At 40.5% G+C, this 20,863-nt stretch overlaps 1 protein-coding gene across 1 annotated transcript; it reads right to left on the minus strand.

The window, feature by feature from the left end:
• Window positions 1-2,069: 2,069 nt before the first annotated feature.
• On the minus strand, window positions 2,070-19,930 carry Pdhb (Pyruvate dehydrogenase E1 beta subunit). The gene is made up of 8 exons (XM_090102148.1): window positions 19,547-19,930; window positions 18,467-18,620; window positions 15,666-15,852; window positions 14,722-14,844; window positions 13,661-13,762; window positions 12,284-12,403; window positions 11,381-11,561; window positions 2,070-2,208 (listed from the first exon to the last, which is right to left on the minus strand). Exons 1-8 carry the CDS (start codon window positions 19,753-19,755, stop codon window positions 2,184-2,186), a joined length of 1,101 nt encoding a protein of 366 aa, XP_089958274.1. The 5' UTR covers window positions 19,756-19,930; the 3' UTR covers window positions 2,070-2,183.
• Between the last annotated feature and the right edge of the window lie 933 nt (window positions 19,931-20,863).

The following is a 20,863-nucleotide window of genomic DNA, read 5'->3' on the forward strand; positions in this document are numbered from 1 at the left end:
TCGTGCAGAAATAAAATAATATAATTCTGGTAAAATCGTCGATCCATCACCGGCGTAAGGACACTGGACAGATTCAGAGAGCGCACGTGCGAGCGGTAATATACTAAATGGATTTTTACTTAATTTTTTTTTTAGAAAATAAATGTTTACACGAAGAATATTGAAGGGCTCTACATAATATTATGGGGAAATTCATATCACTTTTCTGTAGAAACTACATGTTGATGATGATCCTTCCAGGTTACATGGACGTTACATGGCTGGACTTGAAAATGACTCGATGATAAGTTGTTCATTTTTCAGGATTAGGTATTTTAGTGCTGCTCGTGATTGATTTGAAACTTACGTCCCTATAGGTAAGTAGGTAGGTATGTTTTGCATATGATTTCAGAAAGTACTGTAATTGTTAACCTATCACCTATGGATACCTACTATTCAAACGTGGCTGTTTTTTTTGTAGGCAACTTTGTTCAAAGTTCATTGTTTACTATGTTTTGTCCCCTAATCTGCTAAACTGATTTAGATTACTTTTGATAAATTTGTTAGAAAACGTCGATGACTGCTTTTTGTGACAAAAATATAATTTGATGTGTGAATTATAAATATGGGCAACGTGAAGTTTGCGTGAAATAGTGCGGTACCTTCCTAATTTTATTTATCTAGCAACAAAAATACATAAAGCTGTATTAAAATAACAACGGGCAGAAATCAGCAGCGTTGAGAATGGGCGATTGAGAGCATTTCCACTAAATATATTGTGAGTGCAGACAGCTTGATGGATCGCCCGCTTTGGTCCGACACAAGATTTCCAACTATTGTGTGCGATGCTATATTTATTATTGTTTAGTTTTATATCGTTGAGGGTGTACGTAACGTTAGATTGTTATAGTATTTCGAGTTGTGTTTTTTATAAATAAGAAAGCGAATTTTGCTAGGGAAGCTACCTATGATCTATGGAACACTGCAGGGACATTAAAAACGAAAAAAAAATTAGGTTGTCATGGATATTGACATTTATGTTATGTATAGGTAAATGATATAAGTGGCGTGGCTCCGCTCTTGTTGGTCTTAGCGTGATGATATAGATATATAGCGTATAGCCTCCCTCGATAAAAAATGGGCTATCTAACACCGAAATAATTTTTCAAATCGGACCAATAGTTCCTGAGATTAGCGCGTTCAAACGAACAAACACTTCAGCTTTACCTTATAGATTTCTTCGGAATTGCAAAAATTACCTAGTTGCAATTTTAAGCTACCTAATAATAATATTCCTCTACTTAGCTACATTGGTGACAAAACAATTACAATTTTAATAATAATATTTACAAAGTCATTGATATTTTGTTGAATACTTCGGCGAATGCTAATACTGTGACCAACGACATCTATTGTTACAAATTTAGAACTAATTCAATAGAAAGTTAGGCTAACTTTGATCTTGTTTCCGCTACTTACCACTGGATGGCTATATTCTAAAAATTTAATTTTTCTATTGACTGCATGGCTCAGATAATAATATGTGTATTGTGTTTGCGTCAAAATAACGGTTGTATACCTTTATTTTAAGAATAGATTATTTTTAAATAAGCTACGTTATTGAAATGATTTTAAAATTGAAAGCGAAAATGAAATACATTACGTCGGTAGTTGTTAAAGTATGTTTTTGTGAGAAGTGTTTTCGGTATTTTTGCAAAAGGCAATTTTATAAGGCTTTCCGCCCGCGTTTTCAGAGAAAACCCCACATAGTTCCCTTTCCCGTGAGATTTCCGGGATAAAACCTATCCTATCTCTCAAGTTGGATCGAACTGCACATGGTGTGCGAATTTTATTATAATCGGTTAAGTGGTTTAGGAGTCCATTGAGGACAAACATTGTGACACGAGATTTATATATATTAAGATTTTATGTTTGTTAGTACAATAGTAATCAAAAAAATGCCTGTAAGTGAGAGCTTTGCTGCGTTCTTTTGCAAAAGTGCTCATAATTATATCTTATATTAGGTTAAAAAATATGCAATGGCCTCGAGATGTTTTAATAAACTTCAAGGAACAAAATAAAACACAGTATAAATAACAATAATATAATTCTTCTAATGATCACATTTCGTTCACTGCAATACATGGATTCAATAAATATGTACATTAATTTCTGGTGGTGTGTCTAGAGATTCCTAACTCTTCTTACATCGCGGCTTCGCTGGCAATTCTGTAATAAAAAAAATATATTAATTAAACTCGTTGAGATGAACCTAAAAATGTAGAAAATAAGAAATTTATTCGTGAGAACTTTTTGAGTCAAACCGCGGGTTCAAATCCCGCCTTGTGATCGAAGATTCTTAAAAAAAATCACATTTAAGCATTTCAATGATATAAAATTAATAAAAAGAACAAATTTGATAGATAAAATAACTCGCATCGCTTTGTGGTCTGAATCTGTAGCGGGCATAACTGTAACTGCAACTTGAACAGGTGCTTTACCAGATCAGGGAGCTTTTACAGGTGCTTTAACAGGTTCGGAACCTATAACAGATACTTTTACGGGTCAGGAAGCTTTAACAGGTGCTATAACAGGTCAGGGAGCTTTTACAGGTGCATAAGCAGGTCAGGAAGCTTTTACAGGTGCTTTAGCAGGTCAAAGAACTTTTACAGGTGCTGTAACAGGTCAGGGAGCTTTTACAGATGCTGTAACAGGTCAGGAAGCTGTAACAGGTGATTTAACAGGTTAAGAACCTATAACAGATACTTTAACGGGTCAGGAAGCTGAGACAGGTGCTTTAACAGGTCAGGGAGCTTTAACAGGTGCTGTAACAGGTCAGGGAGCTTTTACCGGTGCTTTATCAGGTCAGAGAGCTTTTACAGATGCTGTAACAGGTCAGGGAGCTTTTACAGGTGCTGTAACAGGTCAGGGAGCTATAACAGGTGCTGTAACAGGTCAGGAAGCTTTTCCAGGTGCTGTAACAGGTCAGGGAGCTTTTACAGATGCTGTAACAGGTCAGGGAGCTTTTACAGGTGCTGTAACAGGTCAGGAAGCTGTAACAGGTGCTTTATCAGGTCAGGGAGCTTTTACAGGTGGTAAGCAGATCGGTGAGCTTTAACAGGTGCTTAAGCAGGTCGGGGAGCTTTTGCAGATGCTATAACAGGTCAGGGAGCTTTTACAGGTACTGTAACAGGTCAGGGAGCTTTAACAGGTACTATAACAGGTCAGGGAGCTTTTACAGGTGCTTTACCAGGTCAGGAAGCTGTAACATGTGCTTTATCAGGTCAGGGAGCTTTTACAGGTGCTGTAACAGGTCAGAGAGCTTTAACAGGTGCTGTAACAAGTCAGGGAGCTTTAACAGGTGCTGTAACAGGTCAGGAAGCTGTAACTGATGCTTTATCAGGTCAGGGAGCTTTAACAGGTACTGTTACAGGTCAGGGAGCTTTTACAGGTGCTGTAACAGGTCAGGGAGCTTTAACAGGTACTGTTACAGGTCAGGGAGCTTTTACAGGTGCTGTAACAGGTCAGGGAGCTTTTACAGGTGCTGTAACAGGTCAGGGAGCTTTTACAGGTGCTGTTACAGGTCAGGAAGCTGTAACATGTGCTGTAACAGGCCAGGGAGCTATTACAGGTGTTGTAACAGGTCAGGAAGCTTTTCCAGGTGCTGTAACAGGTCAGGGAGCTTTTACAGATGCTGTAACAGGTCAGGGAGCTTTTACAGGTGCTGTAACAGGTGCTTTATCAGGTCAGGGAGCTTTTACAGGTGGTAAGCAGATCGGTGAGCTTTAACAGGTGCTTAAGCAGGTCGGGGAGCTTTTGCAGATGCTATAACAGGTCAGGGAGGTTTTACAGGTGCTTTATCAGGTCAGGGAGCTTTAACAGGTACTGTAACAGGTCAGGGAGCTTTAACAGGTACTGTAACAGGTCAGGGAGCTTTTACAGGTGCTTTACCAGGTCAGGAAGCTGTAACATGTGCTTTATCAGGTCAGGGAGCTTTTACAGGTGCTGTAACAGGTCAGGGAGCTTTAACAGGTACTGTAACAGGTCAGGGAGCTTTTACAGGTGCTTTACCAGGTCAGGAAGCTGTAACATGTGCTTTATCAGGTCAGGGAGCTTTTACAGGTGCTGTAACAGGTCAGGGAGCTTTTACAGGTGCTGTAACAAGTCAGGGAGCTTTTACAGGTGCTGTAACAGGTCAGGAAGCTGTAACTGATGCTTTATCAGGTCAGGGAGCTTTAACAGGTACTGTAACAGGTCAGGGAGCTTTTACAGGTGCTGTAACAGGTCAGGGAGCTGTAACATGTTCTTTATCAGGTCAGGGAGCTTTTACAGGTGCTGTAACAGGTCAGGGAGCTTTTACAGGTGCTGTTACAGGTCAGGAAGCTGTAACATGTGCTTTATCAGGTCAGGGAGCTTTAACAGGTACTGAAACAGGTCAGGGAGCTTTTACAGGTGCTTTACCAGGTCAGGAAGCTGTAACATGTGCTTTATCAGGTCAGAGAGCTTTTACAGGTGCTGTAACAAGTCAGGGAGCTTTTACAGGTGCTGTAACAGGTCAGGAAGCTGTAACTGATGCTTTATCAGGTCAGGGAGCTTTAACAGGTACTGTAACAGATCAGGGAGCTTTTACAGGTGCTGTTACAGGTCAGGAAGCTGTAACATGTGCTTTATCAGGTCAGGGTGCTGTAACAGGTCAGGTAGCTTTTACAGGTGCTGTAACAGGTCAGGGAGCTTTTACAGGTGCTTTACCAGGTCAGGAAGCTGTAACATGTGCTTTATCAGGTCAGGGAGCTTTTACAGGTGCTGTAACAGGTCAGGGAGCTTTTACAGGTGCTTTACCAGGTCAGGAAGCTGTAACATGTGCTTTATCAGGTCAGGGAGCTTTTACAGGTGCTGTAACAGGTCAGGGAGCTTTTACAGGTGCTGTTACAGGTCAGGAAGCTGTAACATGTGCTTTATCAGGTCAGGGTGCTTTAACAGGTGCTTTAATAGGTTAGGAACCTATAACAGATACTTTAACGGGTCAGGAAGCTGCAACAGGTGCTTTAACAGGTCAGGGAGCTTTAACAGGTGCTAAAGCAGGTCAGGAAGCTTTTACAGGTGCTTTAGCAGGTCGAAGAACTTTTACAGGTGCTGTAACAGGTCAGGGAGCTTTTACAGATGCTGTAACAGGTCAGGAAGCTGTAACAGGTGCTGTAACAGGTGCTGTAACAGGTCAGGGAGCTTTTACCGGTGCTTTATCAGGTCAGAGAGCTTTTACAGATGCTGTAACAGGTCAGGGAGCTTTTACAGGTGCTGTAACAGGTCAGGGAGCTATTACAGGTGCTGTAACAGGTCAGGGAGCTTTTACAGGTGCTGTAACAGGTCAGGAAGCTGTAACAGGTCAGGAAGCTGTAACAGGTGCTTTATCAGGTCAGGGAGCTTTTACAGGTGGTAAGCAGATCGGTGAGCTTTAACAGGTGCTTAAGCAGGTCGGGGAGCTTTTACAGGTGCTTTATCAGGTCAGGGAGCTTTTACAGGTGCTTTACCAGGTCAGGAAGCTGTAACATGTGCTTTATCAGGTCAGGGAGCTTTAACAGGTACTGTAACAGGTCAGGAAGCTTTTACAGGTGCTTTAGCAGGTCGAAGAACTTTTACAGGTGCTGTAACAGGTCAGGGAGCTTTTACAGATGCTGTAACAGGTCAGGAAGCTGTAACAGGTGCTGTAACAGGTCAGGGAGCTTTTACCGGTGCTTTATCAGGTCAGAGAGCTTTTACAGATGCTGTAACAGGTCAGGGAGCTTTTACAGGTGCTGTAACAGGTCAGGGAGCTATTACAGGTGCTGTAACAGGTCAGGGAGCTTTTACAGGTGCTGTAACAGGTCAGGAAGCTGTAACAGGTGCTTTATCAGGTCAGGGAGCTTTTACAGGTGGTAAGCAGATCGGTGAGCTTTAACAGGTGCTTAAGCAGGTCGGGGAGCTTTTACAGGTGCTTTATCAGGTCAGGGAGCTTTTACAGGTGCTTTACCAGGTCAGGAAGCTGTAACATGTGCTTTATCAGGTCAGGGAGCTTTAACAGGTACTGTAACAGGTCAGGGAGCTTTTACAGGTGCTGTAACAGGTCAGGGAGCTTTAACAGGTGCTGTAACAAGTCAGGGAGCTTTTACAGGTGCTGTAACAGGTCAGGAAGCTGTAACTGATGCTTAATCAGGTCAGGGAGCTTTAACAGGTACTGTAACAGGTCAGGGAGCTTTTACAGGTGCTGTAACAGGTCAGGGAGCTTTTACAGGTGCTTTACCAGGTCAGGAAGCTGTAACATGTGCTTTATCAGGTCAGGGAGCTTTTACAGGTGCTGTAACAGGTCAGGGAGCTTTTACAGGTGCTGTAACAGGTCAGGAAGCTGTAACTGATGCTTTATCAGGTCAGGGAGCTTTAACAGGTGCTGTAACAGGTCAGGGAGCTTTTACAGGTGCTTTACCAGGTCAGGAAGCTGTAACATGTGCTTTATCAGGTCAGGGAGCTTTTACAGGTGCTGTAACAGGTCAGGGAGCTTTTACAGATGCTGTAACAGGTCAGGGAGCTTTTACAGATGCTGTAACAGATCAGGGAGCTTTTACAGGTGCTGTAACAGGTCAGGAAGCTGTAACAGGTGCTTTATCAGGTCAGGGAGCTTTAACAGGTGCTTTAATAGGTAAGGAACCTATAACAGATACTTTAACGGGTCAGGAAGCTGCAACAGGTGCTTTAACAGGTCAGGGAGCTTTAACAGGTGCTAAAGCAGGTCAGGAAGCTTTTACAGGTGCTTTAGCAGGTCAAAGAACTTTTACAGGTGCTGTAACAGGTCAGGGAGCTTTTACAGATGCTGTAACAGGTCAGGAAGCTGTAACAGGTGCTTTAACAGGTTAAGAACCTATAACAGATACTTTAACGGGTCAGGAAGCTGAGACAGGTGCTTTAACAAGTCAGGGAGCTTTAACAGGTAATGTAACAGGTCAGGGAGCTTTTACCGGTGCTTTATCAGGTCAGAGAGCTTTTACAGATGCTGTAACAGGTCAGGGAGCTTTTACAGGTTGTGTAACAGGTCAGGAAGCTGTAACAGGTGCTTTAACAGGTTAAGAACCTATAACAGATACTTTAACGGGTCAGGAAGCTGAGACAGGTGCTTTAACAAGTCAGGGAGCTTTAACAGGTAATGTAACAGGTCAGGGAGCTTTTACCGGTGCTTTATCAGGTCAGAGAGCTTTTACAGATGCTGTAACAGGTCAGGGAGCTTTTACAGGTTGTGTAACAGGTCAAGGAGCTATTACAGGTGCTGTAACAGGTCAGGAAGCTTTTCCAGGTGCTGAAACAGGTCAGGAAGCTTTTACAGATGCTGTAACAGGTCAGGGAGCTTTTACAGATGCTGTAACAGGTCAGGGAGCTTTTACAGGTGCTGTAACAGGTCAGGAAGCTGTAACAGGTGCTTTATCAGGTCAGGGAGCTTTTACAGGTGTTAAGCAGATCGGTGAGCTTTAACAGGTGCTTTAGCAGGTCGGGGAGCTTTTGCAGATGCTGTAACAGGTCAGGGAGCTTTAACAGGTACTGTAACAGGTCAGGGAGCTTTAACAGGTACTGTAACAGGTCAGGGAGCTTTTACAGGTGCTTTACCAGGTCAGGAAGCTGTAACATGTGCTTTATCAGGTCAGGGAGCTTTTACAGGTGCTGTAACAGGTCTGGGAGCTTTTACAGGTGCTGTAACAAGTCAGGGAGCTTTTACAGGTGCTGTAACAGGTCAGGAAGCTGTAACTGATGCTTAATCAGGTCAGGGAGCTTTTACAGGTGCTGTAACAGGTCAGGGAGCTTTTACAGGTGCTTTACCAGGTCAGGAAGCTGTAACATGTGCTTTATCAGGTCAGGGAGCTTTTACAGGTGCTGTAACAGGTCAGGGAGCTTTAACAAGTGCTTTACCAGGACAGGAAGCTGTAACATGAGCTTTATCAGGACAGGGAGCTTTTACAGGTGCTTTACCAGGTCAGGAAGCTGTAACATGTGCTTTATCAGGTCAGGGAGCTTTTACAGGTGCTGTAACAGGTCAGGGAGCTTTTACAGGTGCTTTACCAGGTCAGGAAGCTGTAACATGTGCTTTATCAGGTCAAGGAGCTTTTACAGGTGGTAAGCAGATCGGTGAGCTTTTACAGGTGCTTTAGGAGGTCGGGGAGCATTTACAGGTGCTGTAACAGGTCGGGGAGCGTTTACAGGTGCTGTTACAGGTCAGAGCTTTTACAGATGCTGTAACCGGTCAGGAAGCTGAAACAGGTGCTTTATCAGGTCAGGGAGCTTTTACAGGTGCTGTAACAGGTCAGGGAGCTTTTACAGGTGCTGTAACAGGTGCTGTAACAGGTCAGGGAGCTTTTACAGGTGCTGTAACAGGTCAGGGAGCTTTTACAGATGCTGTAACAGGTCAGGGAGCTTTTATAGGTGCTTTAACAGGTCAGGGAGCTTTTATAGGTGCTTTAACAGGTCAGGAAGCTGTAACATGTGCTTTATCAGGACAGGGAGCTTTTACAGGTGCTTTACCAGGTCAGGAAGCTGTAACATGTGCTTTATCAAGTCAGGGAGCTTTTACAGGTGGTTAGCAGATCGGTGAGCTTTTACAGGTGCTTTAGCAGGTCGGGGAGCTTTTAAAGGTGCTGTAACAGGTCAGGGAGCTTTTACAGATGCTTTACCAGGTCAGGAAGCTGAAACATGTGCTTTATCAGGTCAGGGAGCTTTTACAGGTGCTGTAACAGGTCAGGGAGCTTTAACAGGTGCTTTACCAGGTCAGGAAGCTGTAACTTGTGCTGTATCAGGTCAGGGAGCTTTACAGATGCTGTAACGGGTCAGGGAGCTTTTACAGGTGCTGTAACAGGTCAGGAAGCTTTTACAGGTGCTGTAACAGGTCAGGGAGCTTTTACAGGTGCTGTAACAGGTCAGGGAGCTTTTACAGATGCTGTAACAGGTCAGGGAGCTTTTATAGGTGCTTTAACAGGTCAGGAAGTTGTAACATGTGCTTTATCAGGACAGGGAGCTTTTACAGGTGCTTTACCAGGTCAGGAAGCTGTAACATGTGCTTTATCAGGTCAGGGAGCTGTAACAGGTGCTGTAACAGGTCAGGGAGCTTTTACAGGTGCTGTAACAGGTCAGGAAGCTGTAACAGGTGCTTTATCAGGTCAAGGAGCTTTTACAGGTGCTGTAACAGGTCAGGGAGCTTTTACAGGTGCTGTAACAGGTCAGGGAGCTTTTACAGGTGCTGTAACAGGTCAGGGAGCTTTTACAGGTGCTGTAACAGGTCAGGGAGCTTTTACAGATGCTGTAACAGGTCAGGGAGCTTTTATAGGTGCTTTAACAGGTCAGGAAGCTGTAACATGTGCTTTATCAGGACAGGGAGCTTTTACAGGTGCTTTACCAGGTCAGGAAGCTGTAACATGTGCTTTATCAGGTCAGGGAGCTTTTACAGGTGGTAAGCAGATCGGTGAGCTTTTACAGGTGCTTTAGCAGGTCGGGGAGCTTTTAAAGGTGCTTTACCAGGTCAGGAAGCTGAAACATGTGCTTTATCAGGTCAGGGAGCTTTTACCGGTGCTGTAACAGGTCAGGGAGCTTTAACAGGTGCTTTACCAGGTCAGGAAGCTGTAACATGTGCTTTATCAGGTCAGGGAGCTTTACAGATGCTGTAACGGGTCAGGGAGCTTTTACAGGTGCTGTAACAGGTCAGGAATCTGTAACAGGTGCTGTAACAGGTCAGGGAGCTTTTACAGGTGCTGTAACAGGTCAGGAAGCTGTAACAGGTGCTTTATCAGGTCAGGGAGCTTTTACAGGTGCTGTAACAGGTCAGGGAGCTTTTACAGGTGCTGTAACAGGTCAGGGAGCTTTAACAGGTGCTTAACCAGGTCAAGAAGCTGTAACATGTGCTTTATCAGGTCAGGGAGCTTTTACAGGTGCTGTAACAGGTCAGGGAGCTTTTACAGGTGCTTAACCAGGTCAGGAAACTGTAACATGTGCTTTATCAGGTCAGGGAGCTTTTACAGGTGCTTAACCAGGTCAGGAAGCTGTAACATGTGCTTTATCAGGTCAGGGAGCTTTTACAGGTGCTGTAACAGGTCAGGGTGCTTTAACAGGTGCTTAACCAGGTCAGGAAGCTGTAACATGTGCTTTATCAGGTCAGGGAGCTTTTACAGGTGCTGTAACAGGTCAGGGAGCTTTTACAGGTGCTTAACCAGGTCAGGAAGCTGTAACATGTGCTTTATCAGGTCAGGGAGCTTTACAGATGCTGTAACGGGTCAGGGAGCTTTTACAGGTGCTGTAACAGGTCAGGAATCTGTAACAGGTGCTGTAACAGGTCAGGGAGCTTTTACAGGTGCTGTAACAGGTCAGGAAGCTGTAACAGGTGCTTTATCAGGTCAGGGAGCTTTTACAGGTGCTGTAACAGGTCAGGGAGCTTTTACAGGTGCTGTAACAGGTCAGGGAGCTTTAACAGGTGCTTAACCAGGTCAGGAAGCTGTAACATGTGCTTTATCAGGTCAGGGAGCTTTTACAGGTGCTGTAACAGGTCAGGGAGCTTTTACAGGTGCTGTAACAGGTCAGGGAGCTTTAACAGGTGCTTAACCAGGTCAGGAAGCTGTAACATGTGCTTTATCAGGTCAGGGAGCTTTTACAGGTGCTGTAACAGGTCAGGGAGCTTTTACAGGTGCTTAACCAGGTCAGGAAGCTGTAACATGTGCTTTATCAGGTCAGGGAGCTTTACAGATGCTGTAACGGGTCAGGGAGCTTTTACAGGTGCTGTAACAGGTCAGGAATCTGTAACAGGTGCTGTAACAGGTCAGGGAGCTTTTACAGGTGCTGTAACAGGTCAGGAAGCTGTAACAGGTGCTTTATCAGGTCAGGGAGCTTTTACAGGTGCTGTAACAGGTCAGGGAGCTTTTACAGGTGCTGTAACAGGTCAGGGAGCTTTAACAGGTGCTTAACCAGGTCAGGAAGCTGTAACATGTGCTTTATCAGGTCAGGGAGCTTTTACAGGTGCTGTAACAGGTCAGGGAGCTTTTACAGGTGCTTAACCAGGTCAGGAAGCTGTAACATGTGCTTTATCAGGTCAGGGAGCTTTTACAGGTGCTGTAACAGGTCAGGGAGCTTTTACAGGTGCTTTACCAGGTCAGGAAGCTGTAACATGTGCTTTATCAGGTCAGGGAGCTTTTACAGGTGCTGTAACATGTCAGGGAGCTTTTACAGGTGCTTTACCAGGTCAGGAAGCTGTAACATGTGCTTTATCAGGTCAGGGAGCTTTTACAGGTGCTGTCACAGGTCAGGGAGCTTTAACAGGTGCTTTACCAGGACAGGAAGCTGTAACATGAGCTTTATCAGGACAGGGAGGAGGGGAGGGACAACCAATTTTTATTAGTCGATTACTCACTGGTTGGCAAGCACAGCGCTAACCGCACCGACCACATCGGTCGGCCGCGGTATCGCCAACGTCTCCAGCGCCCGCGCGTACGGCATGGGCACGTCCGCGCCGGTCACGCGCCACACCGGCGCGTCCAGCTCGAAGAATGTGGACGACTCCATGACGCGGGCGCATATTTCTGCGCCAACACCTAGATAGTGAAGAATATGTTAGTATTCATATATGTGTCGTTTATTCTATTTTATAAAAAAAAAAGACGTGTGGCACTCGGGGACTGCCGCGGTAAAGCTATTGCATGGTATGCCTTCAAGCCACACCTCCGCGCCCGTCGAAGTGGGGAGCGTGAGGTTTTTTCGTTACGGAATTTCTCGATTCGGTCCCCTCGCTCAAGGCCCGCGATAGAAGCTATGCAATAGCTTAAAAACTTAGTTTGAAAATGGGAAGAAAAATGTATCCCATATATAAATAAAACGGAAACGTAATCTGTTATTAAATCAAAATTAAAAAAATTTCAAACCAATGCGTATGGTTATTATATTATTATTATAGATAATACCATTTTTAGTTCACACACTTCAAATTTACAATAACAACCTATGTATACATTCAATGATATATTGTACGACGCCAAAATATTATTGAATGCCAGTTAACTTGAGTGAATAAGTAACTGCATCGCGCCACGTGTTCTATTTTCTACTAGCTGACTGTGTTTTCGTATTTTGTTAATTTTCTTAAGATTTTCTTACATAAAAACCTTTTCCTGACAATACATCAAAATAAAAATTAACGAAATCGGTCTAGATTCACGTGTGATGCCGAAACCAATGGACAAAGGCATTCATTTTTATACATTTAGTCTCCAAAACCATAATATCCGTAATGTCTGCTACTAAACAAGAAAAATCTCACCAGACTGGGGCCAGCCTTGTTCCACAGTAACAAGGTGGTGCGTCTTGGCCACTGACCGAGCGATTGTGTCGAAGTCTAGCGGCCTGATGGAACGCAGGTTTATTACTTCGCATTCGATGCCTGGAAGGGAAAATTGTTAAAAAGATATAGTTTAAGAAAATTTTTCTTTAAAAACGTTTGCAATAACCTCTGGAATAGATGGATGAAAGATGATTTCAACTAATTGAAAGATTAACGCAAAAAATTAAATAAAATCAATCTATCTTTTTACAATTAGAAATTAATAACGGATTTCTAACGCAATTTATTCATTATATTATTAATCCGACGTTACACAGACTTTACAGTGATTGATATAATGAACTAGCTGCGCCCCGCAGTTTCACCCGCGTGGCTCGGCTCTTGTTGGTATTATATTATAGCCTATAGCCTTCCTCGATAAATGGGCTATCTAACACCAAAAGCATTTTTCGAATCGGACCAGTAGTTCCTGAGATTAGCGCGTTCAAACAAACAAACAAACTCTTCAGCTTTATAATATTAGTATAGAAGTATAGTTAAATCATGTTCAAAATCCTTTAGTCTTTAATTGATTCTTTTCAATTTCACACTTTTTACGAAAGAAAGAGATGAAAGAAATTAGACTGACTTAGGCGCTGACTCCACGAGCGAGAGAATCGCGACGAGTCCGCCCTTATATCGTCGGATAATCTCCACGAACGAGCGATAATTCCGCCGCGTATCGTCACGAGTCGTAACGGAATCGCAGCGTTTCCGCGGCGACTCGTAACGGTATCGTCACGTTTCCTTGAAGAGAACTACGAGAAGACCAGAGGCAACGCTGAAATGACGCTGCGTTTGACAGCGGGCCCGCCGCGCGCTCGTCGCTAGCCCGCTGCTGGTCGCGGCGGGCTAGCGACGATGTAATGACGTTTCGCACGCTCATTGCCACTCGTCCTATCGCGGCGATAATATCGCCGTGTGGAGACGGTTCCATAGAGAGTGTATAGAAATACGTGGCACGACGATAATATCGCCGCGATTCTCTCGCTCGTGGAGTCAGCGCCTTACTTCTCTGGTATCCGTAACTAAGAAAATCATACCAAGTTGATTCTAATATCTTGATGAATTTTCTAGGACAAAAAATCAATGAATATATTGTATGAAATCCAAATTTTTATCACCGTTTTTCCGTTATTTCTTAGCAAAATTTAGATATTATGAATGTTTGATCTAAATCAATATTTATTATTACAAATCCATATTTATCAATATTATCAATATTTATTATTAAATCAATATTTACTATTCCTAAGAATAAGAATTTATTTAGCTTTTTTTTAATTTTATATTTGTTTTCAAGCAATAATATCCTACCTTTTCCAGCCAATTCATTGGCGGCTTGCAGAGCAGTGTCGGTGGCCTTGCCCGCACATACTACCGTAATGTGCTTTCCTTCCCTCTCGATTTTAGCCTTTCCTAAAATAATCAATACCATAAATGAAATACCTTTCTTGGAAAACATTATAGCCACGTTTTGTTGGTATTAAATTTCATTGTAATCGGTTTAGTAGTATTTGCGTGAAAGAGTAACAAACATACACACATACAATTAATACATCCATTCTCACAAACTTTCGCATTTATAATACTAGCTTTCCGCCCGCAGCTTCGTCCGCGTTTTCAAAGAAAAACCCGCATAGTTAGTTCCCGTTCCCGTGGGATTTCCGGTAAAACCTATCCTATGTGTTAATCCAAGTTACCTTCTATATGTGTGCCAAATTTCATTGTAATCGGTTTAGTAGTATTTGCGTGAAAGAGTAACAAACATACACACATACAAATACATCCATCCTCACAAACTTTCGCATTTATAATACTAGCTTTCCGCCCGCGGCTTCGCCCACAATTTCAAAGAAAAACCCGCAAAGTTCCCGTTCCCGTGGGATTTCCGGGATAAAACCTATCCTATGTGTTATTCCAAGTTACCCTCTATATGTGTGCTAAATTTCATTGTAATCAGTTCAGTAGTATTTGCGTGAAGGAGTAACAAACACACACACATCCTCACAAACTTTCGCATTTATAATATTAGTAGGATAGGATTAGTAGGACAGGATTTATTACCATTTTCACACACATTTTAATATCTATTTTATCACATAATGGTAAATTTCACCATAATCAATTGATCGATTTAGTTGTAAAAGCAGACTTTTTGTTATTAGGTTGATAATATTACCTTAGTTGGAGCTTGAGTTTGACCAATGACTTCATAATTCATTTTAGGCTATTAATTTAGCAGTAAAATATTTCTTGTTGTTTTGTTAAAGTTAATTATAATTAATATTGTAATACAAATAGCTGTAAGGAAACTATGTATGTAAAAAATAAAAAATAAATAATAATAAATAATAAAAATAAAAAGAAAACCTTACCAATAGGCAACACAAAGTCAGACGACAAAGCTTCATCAGACATAGGGAACTGCATTCCGTACAGGATTTCATCTTCCAGGAACACCACTGGGTCGGGGTCACGGATCGCCGCTTTTAGGAGACCTGCAAATGTTGTTAATTATATTTATTTAATGTTGTTTTGTTTATTTTTTTTTCGTTTAGTGTAGATGAGGAAACAATTTCTTGGTCTGGCAGGACACAGAAGACTGATCACCTACTTGTCCCTAAAGAAAATCGATCAGTGAAACAGAACAGAGAACATAATGCATCTTGGGGATGCAGCCCCTTACGACACAGGACTTCACACTATGTTTGTTTCTTAAAGGCCCATAAAGTTATTGCTTAATTTGGATAATAATCAATTAACAATTACTTAATAAATTTTTAACCAACCTAAAAAGGAGAATAATATTAATTTAATCGTGTTAACTGTAAAGTATAAACAGGCCTGTTGTTCATTGTTATTTGCATAGAATTTTAGTATCAGTGAATTTAAATGTTTAAATTTTTTTTTATGTTTTTGTACTAAGTTTTGTTTATGATTGTCATTTCTACGAGTAATAATAAGTCTAGATTTCACAATGCATCTGTATCCTTTTCTTTACATTATGCCCTTCTTTTAGCAAACATTTATATTAAATTAAAAATTTTGTATAAAAAACACCACATTCAAAACCAGAAAAAAAAAACTAATTGACAAAAAAATACGTGTGGCACTCGAGGACTGCCGCGGTAAAGCTATTAGCTATTAGCATAGCATCTCACCGTTGTGCCGGTTGGAGTGGGGGGTGTTAGGTTTTTTCGATATGGAAATTTTACATTCGGTCGCCGCGCTCAAAGTCTGAGATAAAAGCTATGCAATAGCTTAATACTTACATTCCCATTAACAATACAATATAACAAAAAGAACAAATCTACCATACCCTTAGCATCCTCCGAGGAGTACGGCATGAGCACCTTCAACCCGGGACAGTGGCTGTACCAAGCCGCAAAGCACTGCGAGTGTTGAGCCGCGACCCCCGAGGCAGCCCCGTTGGGCCCGCGGAACACGATCGGCACGGGGACTCCGCCCGCTGACATGTAGAACGTTTTGGCCGCTGAGTTTATTATCTGGAACGTTGATTCATCACTGTCTTAATCTTAATACTATTATAAAGGCGAAAGTTTGTAAGGATGTATGGATGTATGGATGTTTGTTACTCTTTCACGTAAAAACTACTGAACCGATTACAATGAAATTTAGCACACATATAGAGGGTAACTTGGATTAGCTCATAGGATAGGTTTTATCCCGGAAATCCCACGGGAACGGGAACTATGGGGATTTTCCTTTGAAAACGCGGGCGAAGCCGCGGGCAGAAATCTAGTGTAGTATAAAACAAAGTATCTGTCTGTCCCTATACCTGCTGATATTTAGCACATTTTCGCTGCGAGTTTCTTATCTGCAATGGTTGGTTAAGCACTCCTTCACCAATGCGCAAAACGATTAGCAAGCACTTACTCCATGACGTGATGGTATGACCATGACCTTTAAAACGCACTTTAGTAGAAGTTAAAGTTAAGTCCAAATAATATTAAATCAATATAACAACTACAAATCAGAGTAACAATCAATTTTGTTGATTTTAATTTATTGGAAATGTATGTGGTTATATTTAATAAATAAATAAAATATTAATATCTGATCTCCAATCATCATCAATACATATAATAAAATTCTAGAAAAGTGGTGTCTGTACAATGAAAATATGTAAAAAAAAATTAGCAGGGGTTATTACTAAATCGATCCCAAACCCAAAACTGTTGTTAAAAAAATTTTTGTCTGTTTGTCTGTTTGTCTGTTTGTCTGTATGTTTGAACACGCTAATCTCAGAAACGGCTTATCCGATTTAGATGCGGTTTTCACTAATATATTGTGGTAAGCTTCATTTAACATTTAGTGTTTATTTCATGTCAATCGGTTCATAAATAAAAAAGTTATGACCATTTAAGTAATCACAGCGAACATTTGCTAAGGCATTCTATACATGAATTACTTTATTACGTAAATTATACGCTAAAGTTATTCCTTGACATGTCCAGATGATCATATCGAAAGTCCCCAAGCGTGGGGGGGGGGTGGTTATGCTGAGGGGGTAGTAGGGGGGGTCAAAGGACCTTTCTTTAGATTTTTGCTCATAAGTCTAAAACCTGCACAAATATGTAGCATTATGGTTACTTCTAGGTAAATTTTCTATATAAAAGGTCTTTGAAATTATGTCGTAGGTATTATTTTTAACCCCCGACGCAAAAAGAGGGGTGTTATGTCCGCTATGTGTGTATTGCGTGTCTGTCTGTGCCACCGTAGCTCGCTAACGGGTAATACCAATTAGATGCGTTTTTTTGTTACATGAGCTGTTGTTTATTATATTATATAGGGGTAAGTGGGAATTAAAAAAACGAATGTTAGTTGTTAATGTAGGTTGTTAATGTAGGTTATACCCAAGTGATATATCAAATGAAAATAGACGACATGTCAGAAACAATTAGTCAAATTTTATCAAAATCGGTTCATCCATTTATTTGATATAGGGGTAAAAGTGGGGGGTCACGAGTGGCTGAGTTGGTGAGGCATCCGCCCCGGAATGGCGCGAAGGATGCGGGTTCGGGTCCCGCCTCGTGATCGAATTTTTTTTTTTCAGGATGCGCAATTTGGTTTTAGGCGGTAGGAATATAGATCTATATGGCCCTTTACACCGTATGATTTAAGTGAATATTTTCGAAGATATTACAGATTTAAAAATTGCGAGACGTAGCGTTTGCGGCGGTACCGGCCGGCCGCCCGGCTATCGGGCGAGTCGAGCGGGTCGCTAGTTTCAGTATAAATAGTAAAACAGATGTGCACGTATCTGTATCTATTCTACAACTAACTAACCTATTTACAAAAATATCAGCTGAATTTTATATTGCACGCCTCATAAGCGAAGCGTTGAGGTGGGTACTACTGTCACTTCGTGCAAAACATCTGATTTTTCAAACTTAAAATGTCTTTATGTATCATACATTGCACTTGTAAGATAATACATACACACACATATTAAGAAAAAACACTATTTTTAACGTTCATGATATTTTTGATGTCATTTTTGTTATTTAAACTAGTTAAAAAACAGTTTAAAAAAGTTCTGTCTTGGACGTCCGTGTGTCTGTATGTGCGGATCCTTTTTCTTGTTAACACGATAGCGACCGAAATACTTTACTAATCGAGTCTTTTTTTTTCTCTTACGCTTGAGTATGCTCAGGAATAGAACCCTTTCATTTTTCAGGGTCTGATTCGATGTGGTTTAATTGTTATTAAATAAACAAAAATAATAATTAATAAATATTTATTAAAAAAAAATTATGAGGCGTGCACTTTTGGATTTTCCAAATTATTTTTTGATTTAATGGCATTCAATTCCAATGCTTTAAAATATAAATTTTTAAAGAATAGAAAAATATATATTATATCCATTCTAATATTATAAATGCGAAAGTAACTCTGTCTGTCTGTCTGTTACTCAATCACGCCTTAACTACTGAACCAATTTGCATGAAATTTGGTATGGAGATATATTAATACCCGAGGAAGGACATAGGCTACCTTTTATTGCTAAATATGTACCACGGGCGAAGCCGGGGCAAACCTCTAGTATATATATATATGAAAATAACAGCTATTTGACATTTTGTTCACAAAACTTACATGATCAATGGCCTGCATGGAGAAGTTGAAGGTCATGAACTCACAGATGGGCTTGAGGCCAGCGAATGCCGCGCCTACGGCAATACCGGCAAAACCAATTTCTGTGATTGGTGTGTCAATGACTCTCTTGTCTCCATACTTCTTCCAAAGACCTCTGGAAAGGAAAATATAAACTGCATAAAGTTGAATTTAAATTGAATAAAAAATCCATCCTCTATGAATAATATTTGCAATGAAAACATTTTTTTACAATAAATTTTATTTAACTCACCAGGATATTATTTTGCATGAGCTAATTTTAATTACATGAATTTAATTATTAACATTTTCTTTACATTAAATAATGACATAATGCTATAAGAAACAGAAGACTCTATTCAAAACTACTTAAAGATCCTTCCTAAGGGATTTATTGTTTAACATTTTATCTGTTCATGTAACAGGAAAATAAATTATTGACTAACATTTCTGTGATAGTTGAATTGCAATGAAATGGGCATTTACACATATAGTTGTACATCGAAAAATGTATTCAATACAGATAAGAGCTAGCGCGCACGAGCAACTTTGTCTCCGCAACTATTTTGTCTCCGCAACTATTTTGTCTCTCCCACCTATGGGCTAGTATGAAAGTGCGCGCACGTAGCGACGCAACTCCCCATACAATTTATGGGAGAGACAAAATAGTTGCGGAGACAAAGTTGCTCGTGCGCGCTATCTCTAAAAGGCATTAATTTATTCATCTGTGAACTAGTCTGTATGCTGAGATAATTTTATTTTTGTTTGTAGAATGATAATCAAATTGTACATACAATCAGATTTATATTATCTTCATTGATATGATAAGTGGAGGAGATTTTAACCTTGATAGTGACATAAATTGCAGATTTATTTGAAACAATGTGATACCTTCATAATGAGAAACCTGTCAATGTCAATAAACAAGTTACATAATATTTAACTGTGAAATTATAAAATTATTATATACTACACATTCTTATATGAAAATAAAGATTTCAAGAATACATACAACTCTATTCTATTTCTTTTTTATGTCATAAATTAAGGTTATTTTCTTACCTCGTAACTTTGTAGGCCCCGTCGTATTGAGCTACTTCTTCACCCATAACGAAAACCTTATCGTCTCTTTCCATCTCTTCATCAATCGCTTGGTTCAAGGCATCGCGCACCGTCATAGGCTTCGAAGCTAAAGCCTTCGATGTTGAAAAGGTACGTCGGGAAACTCGGGCCAATAGACTAAGAAGAACCGGTGGAGATTTCAACGCCATTTTCACTTCAACTTATGTTTATTACACTTAAATGCTAATCCGAACACACTTGTTTACCTCAGTTAAGGGTTATTTGTGATTAATTCTGTTAAATATGGTGGGAAATGATGTTAAAATCGCCACTTTTCAAATGCGAAGGATGAATGGAGGTCGCGCCTGTTTAACCTGAAGTTCGTTCAAGTCAAAGTCAACTGTCGTCTGTCAACGTCATGTCATATTACTTTTTATATCATATTTTCTAGTCATGGATACGAAGTTTTTTGACAGGAATGAAAAAAGTTTTACATTATCTGTTGTTTTACCAAATCAAATTAATTTAACTTATAAATAATTGAGGAATTAAACAATCTTTTCTATGATTCTATAATTTTAAAACATATTATAACTATAACGGTCGTATTGCCTTTTTTATTAAAGCGTAGTTTGAGATGATAAGAATAAGAATACTGAATAACGTATTTTCTGTGCGTATTTTATTTCATAGCTATCATCTAGATAGTAGATAAAGTTTAGAGACTCACATGGAATTTACACAATTACTGTTCTTTGCATTCCTATGTACAGCTTTTCGTGTTATTTGCAAATTTTAATTTTTTTAATTTCTATCATCCACGGAGCCATTATTGTGTCTCAGTTAAGTGAATGATCATTATCGTTCCCATCTATTAGTAATCCACATTGCAAGCTTATTAGAGATTTGTATTGGATTTTGCGTCTGCAATCTGCAATCATTTAGATATACCAGTCGATGATAACAATATTCTTTCCTCGCCTTCTTACCCAATTTAAATGTAGCCATAATAGAATTCCTCCGGGACTGGCCATCCAAGACGGGCTTTAACAATACCTACCCAATAAAAGATAGTTACTTCCCATGTTCCGATTTGGGTCAAGGCTAGCGAACAGTTGGATGGGTAATACTTTTTATCGATGTAAGATTAATTACTGGTCATAAATCTGGCGTCCTTTCGAAGGGTTTATGTCATCAAGGTTAAGGTTTATTGTTTGGAAAATGGGATTTAACTGACCATCTCGAAATTTCTTTTTCGGTGGCTGCATAATAACATACCTATTAAAAGAAAAAAACATTTTCCAGTTATAATTAATT

The sequence above is a fragment of the Colias eurytheme genome, chromosome 5 (genome assembly GCF_061535395.1).
Source record: "Colias eurytheme isolate Ceu_HAF_F1 chromosome 5, ilColEury1 Martin Lab GWU primary, whole genome shotgun sequence".
NCBI classification, from domain to species: domain Eukaryota; kingdom Metazoa; phylum Arthropoda; class Insecta; order Lepidoptera; family Pieridae; genus Colias; species Colias eurytheme.

Bases quoted from the DNA above. Each gene is read 5' to 3' on its own strand.
- Pdhb (XM_090102148.1), bottom strand. From the start codon at position 19,755: ATGGCGTTGAAATCTCCACCGGTTCTTCTTAGTCTATTGGCCCGAGTT. The intron at 12,404-13,660 runs GTAGGATATTAT...TTTCCCTTCCAG, and splicing joins CAATGAATTGGCTGGAAAAG to GCATCGAATGCGAAGTAATA. The intron at 2,209-11,380 runs GTGAGTAATCGA...TTTTTATTACAG, and splicing joins AGCGCTGTGCTTGCCAACCA to AATTGCCAGCGAAGCCGCGA.